General features: G+C 36.9%; 1 protein-coding gene across 4 annotated transcripts in view; it reads left to right on the forward strand.

Moving 5' to 3' along the window:
- LOC118680417 (streptococcal hemagglutinin) overlaps positions 1-13,789 on the forward strand; it is a 423,094-nt gene that overhangs the window by 111,816 nt on the left and 297,489 nt on the right. For 3 of the 4 annotated variants that reach the window (XM_070111751.1, XM_070111743.1, XM_070111744.1), the window contains 2 exons: positions 585-705; positions 12,100-12,661. The exons of the other annotated variant lie outside the window; for it this stretch is intronic. In XM_070111751.1, the coding sequence (XP_069967852.1) occupies positions 585-705; positions 12,100-12,661 (683 nt within the window). The remainder of the gene's footprint in view (positions 1-584; positions 706-12,099; positions 12,662-13,789) is intronic. 4 annotated transcript variants of the gene reach the window in all.

Consider the following 13,789-nt stretch of genomic DNA (forward strand, 5'->3'; position numbering starts at 1 on the left):
ATACAAACATAGAATTTAAATGCAAAGAGGCACGTTAGAAAGACAGTAAACATACATATTCTATATCACAACCGGATTGACTTGGCTCTAGATAATGATTTTAATATAACTTGGTAATCGAAATATTTTACCATAGTGAAAACTTGCGCTACAAATATTTACATTTTGAGAAGCTTAAAACTTCTGATTATTCTTGGAATATTTTATTCATATTGGCTTAGTGGAGAATTTATAGTTTAGTTGCGAATATAATTCCCGGTCCATAATATATTTGAAGTGATCAAAATCAAAGGAAAAATGGTCCAATTTAAGTCTTCGGGGCTTTTTATTTAAACAAATATATGACAAAACTCACCGAGGTTATAGTTGTTGTTATTGTTGTTCTAAAGGACTAACATAGTCTCAAAATAATCAAAAATATAATAAGAGTCCCATCTTGCCTGGATGAAATCTTCATCCTTTTTTGTTACATAGATCCGACTATCGATGAAGTGAACCAACCCGTTTATAGTCAATCATCTGCGATTTACTATTATTTAATGAATGCTCTTTACTTCTAAATTCATTTTATTATCTCTCTTTAGGCACCACCGATCTAAACGGCCATCCGATTGTCACTGTCGATGCGGAATGCGTATTGGCAGCCGGTCTAAATTGCTACGAAATTGCAACGGTGCTACTCTACTACAGTACGATACCTGAGAGGTGAGTAAATAACAACGCACACCTACAATTCGAGGCAAAATTTGTCGAAATGCTAAATGTTTGTCATTACCAAGAGTTATTTGAAAGCAAAGAGACACTACAACGCAGGGGTAAAAAAATCGATGCCAGGAAAATCTATTGCAATTAATGTGAAACAAAATGTCAGTAAATGGGAAGTAAATTTTGTGCAAATCCGTAGGCATTACAACACAAACAAAAAAATATTAATATTCGGTGCAATACGACTGTTGGAGTGATGAGATGGCTGACAAAACCTGCGCATGCGCACGCAAAATGCATGTTCGCAGCTGCGTGGCGCCAATAATTTTGTCGAACAACAATAAGAAAACTTAAAACGAGTAGCAACAATACTTGAATCGAAAATGGGAAAATAATTAAAGAAATTATTGGCAAAACTCTTAGCACTACATAAAGTGCAAAATTATTGGCTACCGCAGTTTGCAATTACAATTTCGACGAAATGCACGACAAGGAAGTCAAGCGAACGTATTTTACTAACCAAACAAGCAGTGTAGCATGCCACAAACTATGCTTTTTATAACGCTAGGTTAGGTCTAAATAGGCAAACATGCATGTATATATATGTGTGTGTATGTATGCGCACTTATTGCGAAATTTGTGCGCCTTTGGGAAAAATTCAAATCAAATGAAATCAACACGCGTTCAAGCGCAGATCGCTGATTGGATACGCACGCCACATTGCAAGCTGCCGCCACAAAGTAGACACACACACATACGCGCACACAAGTGAGGCTAGTTAGGTTGCTGCAGCTTTCTTTCCGCTTATCAGCAACGCCGCATTGTGCTGTAGCGTTCCCTTGGCCGTTGCCGCCAGCGCATTTGTGTCCAGCCATGCGACCGCATTCAGCAATTCGGATCGTTTGCGCACTTTGACTGTTTGTAATTTCACACTCACGTCTGTGTATTTAGTGTTGCCAACAAATTTACAATACCGTGCAATATTTTCCGATTTCAATTGCTTTGTTTGTTCGCCTGCCGTACGTAAGCTCCAAAGCTTGTGGCATGCAGCATGTGGCAAGTATACATGTTGTTTATTTTATGTGTGTGGCAAAGTTAATTTTATGACTGTATTTTTTGACGTCAACAACAACGTCTCTCTATTGACAACGATCGCTGTGCTGCTAAGCTGCCGCGTTGCTTGCTACGCACAGTTGTTTAAATATTGACGCACATGCGCAGGCCCAAATTTGCATTTCCAATAGACGCATATTGGCGTGCCAACAACATGTACTCCTATGCAACATATATGTTTGTATGTGTCTTCTATGTTAGTGGGAGGGGCTGCGGTACTTCGTGCGGTGGTTACTGTAGCTATTGGCCGACAGTTATTTGTGAGGACTTCTTAATGTCAAGCGTTTATTTACTCAGACTACTACTGCCGGACATAGACTCGGTGTAGCGAAATTCATAACATACCCGAAGAATTGCTACAGTGAGCGGTTTTGAGAAAAAAAGAATTAAATTGGTAAAATTTTTTATAAATTTTCCCTCCAAAAACTCTTTCTTAAACAATCTGTTCATCAGTGCTGATTCATTTCTAGGTATGTATATATTTACTATCAATCATTATATGAAACTCAGAATCATCGGCCTGATTCTCAAGTAGTTTTAGATCCAAATAATTGTCAGTAAGTGACTCATATTTTTTGAGTCTTATCATCAGAGAGAGCTGATGCAATCTTTCTAAACTTTAGCCTACTCTATAAATTTTCGCTATATTTCATAAAGCGACATTATATGCGGTAAACATAATATTTCATTCTACAACATAACGTAACACAACGTAACATAGCATAATAATGAATAACATAGCATAACATAACATAACATATTACAACGCGACATGACATAACATAACATAACATATTATTGCACAACAAACTATAACATTACATAACATAGTATAGTATTACATTTCACAATATAACCTCGCTAAACATAACATATCACAGCACATCACAACATAATACAATACAAAATTAACCATAATGAGGCCCAAGGGAAAGCACTACAATATCTAAGCGTGCATTACATAACATAAAAATATCAATTCATTCAATATCAACAAAAGGCCATAAATCGCAGCACAACATAGGTTATGTTAATAGCTTAAACTAAATAAACCACTATATATCGAGGGAATATTTTGAAACCCTCACAAATCTGCTTAGATAACTAGATTAGGTTAAAAGGCCGATACTGTTGCAATTCCCAACAGAGATCTCACTTGAACAGCCTAGAACGCCGGTCGATTATATTACCTCAAACTCCCAAATTATGATCATATGGCTGAGCTGGCTTAGAAATACAATGTTCTTAACAGTTAGAAATGTTGTCGAAACCCTCAAAAATTGTACCGCAATTAACCACTGTGCCACAAACGATACTACTTGATGTGCCCATTTCCCACTTTGTATACAGCAATATTTGTAAACCCCCACCTTACCTCTCAAGCCTACTCACAAACGACTACTTGGTGTCACTTTAAGTTTTAAATGTTGACAAGAAGTTGCCAATTATTATTTGCATTTGGTTGCAACGACATGAGGCCGCAGTTGTTGAAGATGCTAATAGAAGCATTCGATGTCAAACAGAGATGATTGAGTGGAGGCAACTGTGCGAGTGTCAAGACAAATATAACGGTACACAAGTGTCTAACGCTAACTAATTGCAACTGACTTATGTTGCACATTAGTATTTCACGCAGCGCACAGAATACACACAAACACACACATGCACACATACATATACACATCTAACTGCAAATATTCTTGGAAATCGTTGAATAAGTTTCTACAAAACGCTTTTCGCTGACCCGCACAAGCCGCGGTCAATAAATCATATGCTCACAAACAGTCCCCAAAAATATTTTCACTCCAAAAGAGCAACAAAATAAACCGACTTAGAAACGTTTCGAGTAATAAAAATTCAATTTGCCGTGAGAAAATCTTGAAAATGTAGAACTATCCCCGGGACACACATGAAGCGTCAGACGGCAGTGTGCCAGCCGGACAAGCAATTGGCAGCCGATCAGCGGCACCTACAAATATCGCATGCCCCCGCCCGCCTGCCTATCCACTCACCATGCTGTTAGCATGCCACACTGGCACAGTTTCAAGCCAAATGTGTGGCGGATGCAGGTCAGCGCGCTTTTTCCTAGGCAGACAGCTACAAGCACAGCTTCTTTTTTCTACTTCCCTTTGGCAGCACTTCTCGGCAATCAATTTGTTTGCATATAAAAGGTGACTTAAGAACCGCGAAAAGAGAGCACAGCAAAAAAGGATCAGCAACTACGATCGTCATCATTCATGGCCCGCACTGCCCTATGCCACAGATATGTGCGCTCGCAGCATACCTGCATAAAAACATAAAATTAACGTGTCACGAAACTGTCAAAAAAAACAAACGCATTCTTATTCAGTCTGAAGTCAGATAGTCAGACAGTCAGCCAACGAACAACGTGTCCGCCTTGGCCTATCCGTTCTGTCCGTGCTGGTGCTGCCTGCCTGACTGACTGTCCAACTGCATTTAAATTAAGTTTGAAAGAACAAAGTTAAAAGCCGCCAACACCAACCTACAGCCCCAACCCTCAACACCCCGCAACGCACACACAATACAGAATGGTTGGTAAGAGCGCAAGCCCAACGGCTGGCGAATATTACTGAATGACGTGCCAGACCTGACTTAGAATGCGCCATGCCATTTCTGATCTGCTTCAACCGAGGCCATTGCATACATATGCATATACATATATATTATATATATCCTAACTTAAACATACAGACAGCGGGTGAAGTGTGCATAAAGTCCCTATAATTTTGATAACTGATGGTTGATCCTGTCGTTCAAATTAAAATGGCCCTAAGTGAAATTCGTACGAATGTTGTAGCAACAATAGTGCGGCGTTGAAAATTCTTCGGAATGAAGGCAAGAGAAGTTTTGTGGCATGACAGCCCTACTTCGTTGTCTAGTTCTAACTCCTTCCCTTATACAATATTTTAAAAATTGACATAAATTAATATTAGAGGAATATTTAAAATATATGTTTATTAAAGATCATGTATTTGTTTAACGAACTATTAATTTATTCTGATCTATTTTGACTCTTCTTTTTATCTTTATTTGATAAAATTAAAAAATTAGTAACAATAATTAACTAGTCGAAAATTCCATTTTATTTAGAAAAATCCTAAGGTTCGTAAACTTAAATTCAGATTGTTTAAGTTAGTGCCAAATACACCAGACATCATCAAATAATCTCTTTAATACATATATAAATATTTCTAAAGTCTTGAAGATCTTCTAGAGTCCCATTGACTAAATGAGAATTTAAGAAAAATTAAAATGTGGCTGACTATTCCTGAAACGTTTGGAAAAGATTCAATGATTAAGACAATTCGGATTTAGAAACTGGCAAATACATTTTCGCTGCATATCTGCCTTTCTCGAAAAACCAAAGTCAGGCGAGACGAACATATGTATAGTTGACGATTCTTAAAATAACAAAAAGAAAATTTAACACCAAAGCTATAATACCCTTCACAGGTGCATTTCATTTCATTAAAACATCTGATTTCACCGATAAATTGGCCCCTAGAAACTAGCTTTAATACAAACATCAAAAAACAACGAAAATTTTAGATTTTTATTTTTATAAAAAAATATATACGAATTCTTCATGCAGCGCACTAAATATTTTAATTTCCTCGCCATTGGCCGATTATATGGCAACAAAAGTGACGCGTGGATTGGCATTTGCTGAATAACGATATCATTATCCCCGACGTCATCTTTCAACAATATCGCCAACATAATCCCCATATCATTGTCAACATCAACTTAGCCATTACCCACGGTTGTCATGTAATTCAAGCGGCACAAGAATTCTCATGCTGCTAACACCACAGTCAAGTCCTTTATCAAGCGATGGCAGGTAAGTTGCCGAAACCCAACGGGTCGCGCCGACAACATTGCTGAATGGTTTCTTAGTAGGCATTATGGCATATAGAATTTTAAAGTAAATTTGCATGCCACTTCCACAGAATATGTACCTGTAGGTGCCTATAAATAGGTGTATACATGTGTGCAAGCACATGTATTGCTCTCGAAAGCTGTGGCGGCGGCGTGACTATCGCGATTGTGCTAAATGCTTCAATAATTTCGCAAGTTACTGCAGACGAATACTCTTTATGGATATGGATGTATGTACGTTCACGTCTGTTAAGATATTAGTTTCTAGAATATCAGCCTAAGGCTACGGTTCCTCGGATTTTGCTGCTTTTTAACTATTTCTAAACCTTTCAGCGGTGCATGAAGGGAAATTAAATTATCGCAGCTCACATCTTGACCTCATTTACAAAGGCGTCAATGTTGGTTAGTGGTTATCATACCCAAGCACATTATGTGGTACTAGGGAATTTTGAAAGTGTGCTTTTAACGGTAGTTTGTGCAAACATATAGGATGTATATAGAAATATTGTAGATAAGATCTTGAAGCATAATGAACGAATTTTGGTGTTTAGTAACTGAAAATAGACTCAAGAAATCTTTGGTTTTAGTGCCATTATTCACGCCTGTACGTCCAAGCCACTCTTTTTGAGAACCCAATTCTTTAATAATTGTTGTCAGTTGTCTAGTAGTAGTCAGAAGATGACCTTAGAACCGGTATGTGACGATAGTACATTTTTGTGGTGGTGTGATGTGGAATACCGTTTAATTATTTAGACCAATCCAGAAACCACTTAATCATAATTTCATGTCATAACGGAAGTTTTATAAGGCAAAAAATTCGATCTTTAAATGACTATAGACTCAAATTTAACAAAAATTATCCTGGTGAACAAACCAACTAATTTACACTTAACATCTTCCTTTTTTTTTGTAAAAGAAAATAAATATCAGCACATAAACATCAGATATTTTATCATATATATATACGTACATATATCTACATAGAAAAAAAAGGAAAAAAGATAAGCTTGTTTCCTAATAGAAGAAAGCACAAAATACTCGAAAAAGTTTGATATAAAGTTCGCCGGGTCAGCTTGTTTAGAATTAAAATGTGCTTGGAGAAAACTTACCTAACTTTAAAAAATTTAGCTGAATTACTTGACATAATTTTCAATAATATAAAATTTGGCTTTTGCTACTTTGGCTTATATTACAATATATATGGTAAGAGAACAGTGTTAGAAATAATCGGTCTTCTACCATATAACGGTAATTTTCCAAAATTCAAACCAAAACCAGATATTTTATATAGCAAAAAATTTAGAATGAGAAATCGAAATAAAAATGCTTTAAAGACACATAAAAATCCGCTTCATTAGAATTCAGCCGCACTTTAAATACAAATTTAAATTTTACCATTCTTTTACCCGGACAAAGATGGTTTTATTGCTCTGCAAAGATGTTGACATTGATTAAGTGCTTAGATGTAGCGCATTGACTTGTTCAATGAGCCGAACGAATGTGTTAAAGTGAAACCCTTTTAGAGCCCTTGGATGCGCCGTTAAATAAAAATTAAGATAATAATAAAGCGCTTAAATTCTTACGCCTTATAGTCTATCTAAATATCTAAACATAAATGCGCTTAAATCACATGAAAATCACTAGTGTTATGCCAAGAAAAAAATATAAAAAAAATGTAAAAATCCATAAAATGATCTTTATTAAAAAAAACAAATTTGATAGCCTACAGCTTTTTATCCAGCACCGTTTTGTTGGCCAGTCGACAGCACATAGCTCCACCCAAAGCTAATACCTTTTAATTGCCAATCAGTACACTTTCGTTGTCGGCGAGCAGCTGTTAACTGTTACAGAGGTGACGCCACAAGCGTAGCATCGCCAACATTGACGCCAACACCTTGGACGCAACAAGAATTTCACAAGCCAGCACTTGACTTGCGCACCAAACGTTAGACGTTAGAGTATGGCGTGAGTGCGCAAGCGCTCAAGTCGCTTCATAGAAGATAGATAAAATATTTTACAACTCTTTTGATCAGGCGCCTGGTTCCCTGCATTTTTATACTCCCTTAAAAACTGTAAACAGCTTGTTAAGAAGCTGTTACACAACTAAGTAAGTGCGATTTTAAGACGCTTTGCTACATTAAATAGCAAAAGGCTTACGACTTCCTTATAACTGAGGGTTCTTTATGGTGGGTAATATAATATGTTAGAAGCGGGAAGCTTTATGCAGCTGCTCCCACCATTAATTGCTGCAACAACTTTCAATTAAAAATTTTAGTTTCGTTAAGTATCAGTTATAACCAGTCACTCCGGGGCACTTATATAGATATGTTCTATTTAATTCCATCTAAAGTTCTTTCTTTTTGCTTTTATTTTGTGCTTGTCTCCCACTGGTGAAAAGTGAAATTTTATTGGTCTTAAAATGTCTGTGTCTAATTAAGCACAGCTCTGCCACTTTGTCTTTCATACTGATGATACTCCACACTGCGCTATAAAATTCTTAACGATCATTACGGTGTCTACATACAAATTTTAGGAATGATTACAATCTTTTTGGTGTGACTTTTCCAAATTATATTTTGTTCTTGCCTTTTCTTTTTGTTTGCCCCTTTGGTTTGCTTTCGATCTTTATGGTATGATTTCAGCGTTATCAAATTCGAGCAAATCTCTTAGCTGAATGGGCACTGAATGTAATTAAATGTTGGAAAAAGTGTATTTTGATTTTGTTGAATTTTTTTCATGTTTTAATCAAAGTCAATATTAGCTTTCAGAAATTTTCTGTTATTTTGAAAATCACCCTTAAATGAGAGTGTGATTTAAAATAATATTATTAATAATAATTTATTATTTAAAATAAACTATTAAAGTTTTTTGACTTTTTACCCAGGTAATCTATTACAATACCTTTCAGAAATTTCATTTGTTGGCTAGAAAGCATACAACCTTAAACCTTCAGCTCCACAGTCTGCCCTTTGGTTTCAGCCCTTATTCAGCTAATGAAAATTATAGCTGAATAAATCGAAGAGTAACTCCAAACTTTTTTGTATTCAGCACTATATTCAGCTACTATTACCTTAAACTGAATACCGAATTTTAGCTGGCACTTGGATGAAGGAGCGACTTTTCATTCAATAACCTCACCGATTATGATGTTCAGAACGTCTCTCCTGTATAAATTAGAAAGGTATATCAGCGCCTCAACAGTTACAGCCCATATAACTTTAGTTTGCTCAGTCACACGACAGACCTCTTTCAGATCATAAGACTTCCGGTCCATCAAAAATGTAAAGAACAAGAAAATGATTGTCTGTCAACAAATATTCCCAATGTATTTATTACCACTCAAGACACAAGTACATTCTTAAGGAATGACTAAATACATAACCTTTCAATTACTTTTTATGTTGCTATTGCTGTTTGTGCGCCAAATCCACTATCTCCTAAATTATGGAGTCTTAGCGATTCATGTTAATGGGTGCGCTTGTCTGAGATCTTTATTTCGAAATTCCAACAACTTTACAAAAACCGTTTAAACAAGTATTATTGCGCACATGATTACACACACACACTCGTATTTACAAATGCACATAGCACAGATTCCCCTGCAAATCTGTTTGGGCAAATATAATATTATTATATATGCAACGAGTAGCCGGCAGGCAAATTATGACAAATACACGCGACATTAACCCAAATTACTACAACAGCATGCACGCACACACACACACGGACTTACATTTGTAGCGCTTATTAAATGTGTGACCCCAAGCTGCGCGAACAGCGATCTTCGCAACAAGCGACAATAATTCACACAGCACTCATCCAAATAACAAAAATTAATAACGCGAAGCCAGTAAGGTGGGGCTGAATTCGAGCGCTGCCGAGCTTTATGTTCTGAGACCTTCATCTAGAATTATATACCTTGACATCACTAGACAATCACTTGTGGAGTATACACACGCTTTTAAGTTAGCCATATCGGACCCAAAATAGAACATTAAAATTAGATAAAACGTATTTCCACTCAGGAATATGACAAAAGAGTCATGAAAGTTTACCACTTGTAGCACTTAAGTTAAAACAAAAACATGGACCACACTAAAAAGTTTAACATGAAATATGTATATACAGACTCACAGCGACACCCACAGGTCCTTGGAAAACAGCAAAATACTTTTGAATGCCAATAAATAAGGTAGACTAGAGCAGTTTCATGGATAAAACAACTTGGTTTAGACATAGTACTCAAATAGTGTGTTTCTTGGGTCTGAAGATCTGTATTTAAGTCAATGGGCCCTGGGTCACTAAAGAATAAATAAATTTTTCTCTAAAATAGATCTCTTTGTAGGATATACCAAAACCAGCTACAAGCAATTAAGAGGTGAAATAAAAATTTTATAATACTCAAGACGCACACCACAATTATGAAAAACCTGGCTAAAAACTAAGATATACTAATATCTATAGTCAACGCCAACTTAATATGCATTAGTTGGTTTCTCAAGATTTCTAAGCTCATTTGAATGGACTCAGCAGCGTTCACAAAAAGCAAAATCACAAAACCACATAACAACAACAACAACTCACAAAAACTAAAACTCCAACAAAACTCAAAGTGCTAAGTCACTCAACCAATGACAGCAAATTACACGAAACTACTATTACAACAACAACAAATGCGAAACCCATCACATCGGTGAGAGACAACAAGAAATGCGTAGGTTGATCTGAAGAAGCGCTGCGCCACATGCACCTTCAAATCGTATGCCCTCTGTGTGTGCGTGTGTGTGTTTGGCTGAAGAGTCGCGAATGTCGTTGACTATGTTGTTGCCAACATTGACAGACAAAGTAGTCGCTGATAATACTGACCACATGCGGCGTCATTTCAATTAAATGGCGAGCGTGTTGTAAGCTGCGACAAGCGGCTTACCTCGCACGTTGGGCGTTCGGCTTGGCATTGCCTCGGGTTATTCTACATCTAGAATTTATTTTCATGCATTTATTTATCGTTGCTGTTTGTGCCACAAATGAGCGATAATAAATAAATGATTGTGTTCGATTGCTATAACAGCAACAATATTCAGACGATCACCGGTGTGGAGCTGAGTTAATGGTGAATGCAATTTTCGTTGACAAGAAAAAAATTAAATAATAAAGATATTTTCTGTGTCAGGGTTCAGTTTGTAAATTGAGCGAGCCGGCTACGAATGCGTAAATAGTTTTAAGTTTTTCTAAAATAAATGTACCATGTAGGGACGGTACCACCATAAGGCAATAATTTGACTTCCACTTACTAAGATCATCAGCAAGGACCCCCATTTATCAGAAGAGCCTACTTTACGGAGCGTATCCAGATGCTTACAAGCTTTATATCTGTCAACTCGGCAGCTTCTTCGAGATTTATGTTGGGAAATAAACCCTAACCAGAAGCTTACACTTGTTCCTTGACATTAAATCTATCATTAAGGCTTTGACAGTGATAGGGAGAGCCAACCGTATGTTTCGGATAAGTGCAAATGTCATAGGCCGGGCTTAATTGCAATACGAAGACCGTAACTAATAAGATTCGGTCGGGTTTACGGTCTAATGCTATAGTGATCAGAAGAGCAGCTAATTTGAGAGAACAAAACGTATGCTAGATTTGACATTTATATCTCAAAAACTGGGGGACTAGTTCGAGTATATTATAGAAAGACAGATTGACATGGCTAAATCAACTCAACTCGTCATGCTGATCTTATATATGTATGAGTATATATTTTTTATAGATTGTCCGAAGTTTCCCTCTGGGCGTTACAAACCTAGTGCAAACTTAATGACCTTCCTCAGAATATAAAAATTAGCTCACGGCCAATGTGTTACAACTTGAACACGCAATTCAAATTAAAGTTTCCAGAATAATCTCTAGTTCGGAATAACACAACATTACTTGATCATTCCTGAGTCTCCGCGCTCAAATTATTTAACCAGTACACCAGAATGAATACTCGCCACTGTTCTTCTCTAAACTGAAGTAATAGCGCACTCACTTCTCTTCAACGTGAAAATTTTCCTACAGGGTTATACCTTGTCAGTGTATTCATAAATGCATTTGTCTGTCTATTAACGAGTTTATCCACAGATCGGCTAATGATCGATCATTTATCTACAATAGTTCTCAGAGCTTAGAGCATGATATGAACGCACGCATACACACGCACAAGCAGATAATATCAGTTTGCTGCAGCTGGTAAAAATCTCGAGTACAAAACGTGTACATATGTCTCTCTAACGAGTTTCAATATTTATCTGCATCGCCTCCATGCAATTCATTCGCTTTTTTTCTGATCAGTCACGCATTTTGCTAAAATATTTGTTGTTTTCATTTTCAATTTCAATTTGCAGAACTTTAACTGTGAATGCTAATGACCGTACCACAACGCAGCAGCAGCAGCAACAACCTTCAATGCAACAACAACAAATCCAACACAGCCACGAAGAGTCGCAAGCAGAACCAGCATTCATCAACCGTCCGTCGACACCGAAAATGGCCAGCGCAGCGACGTTGGCATCTGGCAACTCCACAAGTGTGTCAGTCACCTCAAATGTCCCAACAGCCACAGTCGCCGCTGCTAAATCACCCGCCCATGCGATTGCTGACAGCAGCAACGCCACCAACAGCAACGACAGCGGCAACAGTGGCGGCCACGGTGCTGCAACACCAACGTTCACCATTCTAATTGCCATCGAAAAGTCGGGCCAAATGTGCGTAATCGACTTAATTTGCCAAAGTCTGCGTCTACTGACAAGGCAAATTGCGTATTGCGAAATTCTTGCCGTTTGCCTCGAACACAGCTTACTACTGGAACAACAACAACAATCACAACAGCAGCAGCTCTCAGCATTTGGCAATAATACGGCTGTCAGCAGTTGCGCTAATGGCGAGAATAACGAAAGTGGCATTAAGGTGAGTTGCACCCACACACATTAACAAAACTGAAAACAGTTAAATAACAACTACAACAAAATAAAAACAAAAAATTGTACTTTGGCCACATTGCATAGGCTTGTAAGTGTCGGACCAAAATTTATGGACAATTTTTTGATTTTCCATATTTTTATGGGAATTTATTTGAGAGCCCCAAAATTTTTATTCAACTAAACTAAGATTTATGACATTCAGAAAACTTGTACCGCTATTACCAAACTGTACTTTTTTATAATTATTCTAAAGAAATTTATGAGGTATTTAGAATACTTAGAATGCTAAGAAAGAGCATCCTTGAAAAATTAAATGAGGTTAGAAGTATAAACTTGCTTTGGAGAAAATTTGAAATAAGTCCAAAATAAAACTTTGAACAAATCTGCTCGATATTATTGAGAGATTAAAGGGAGAAAACCATGAAAAGCTTTTAAGGTCCAGCTGAAGCTTCTTAAGTAAATTCAAGCTTTACAGTTTTTTTTACCCATAAATAAAGCACTTGTTGTCACTTAGTCCACCCAAGTCCGAACAAGTATGATCTTCGGAAAACTTAAGTTTGGTGGAAACTTGAATTTGATATGGTTACCATCTGAAAGAGTAAATATATTTCTTATATGCCTTTAATACGATCCTAAGATTTTTAAAATGGCACCCTTTTTTAGGAATTTAGTTCAACAAAATCGATCTTATATACTTTTGTTGTTAGTCCGAGTTATACACGTTGTACCTAGAACGCCAAAGAGGAGATGAAGGGCGAGAACCAAAACCTTTAGTGATACCGATTACCAATTTGCAGTCGGCACATTTCTCGGTTCTGCTTAGGATTCACTCAAAACCCACAGCCCAATTCTAGACATTCCTATCACTTCAACTCTTAGTTAGATAGGTTTTGTTAGGAGTCAAATGATAACCTACAGTCTCTCAACCTTGTCAAAACAATACTTTCACTACATATAACAACAAACACTAACTTGCCGCCCCCCAGCTGGTCTTACCAAATTTGTCACTCACATTTCTATTCTATAAAATGCGATAAAGGGTTTTAAGTGCAAATGAACATTTTCGAAAATTGGCATTAAAACCGAAAATAGTTCCCAAAATAAATCAGTTGTG

The sequence above is a fragment of the Bactrocera oleae genome, chromosome 6 (genome assembly GCF_042242935.1).
Source record: "Bactrocera oleae isolate idBacOlea1 chromosome 6, idBacOlea1, whole genome shotgun sequence".
NCBI classification, from domain to species: domain Eukaryota; kingdom Metazoa; phylum Arthropoda; class Insecta; order Diptera; family Tephritidae; genus Bactrocera; species Bactrocera oleae.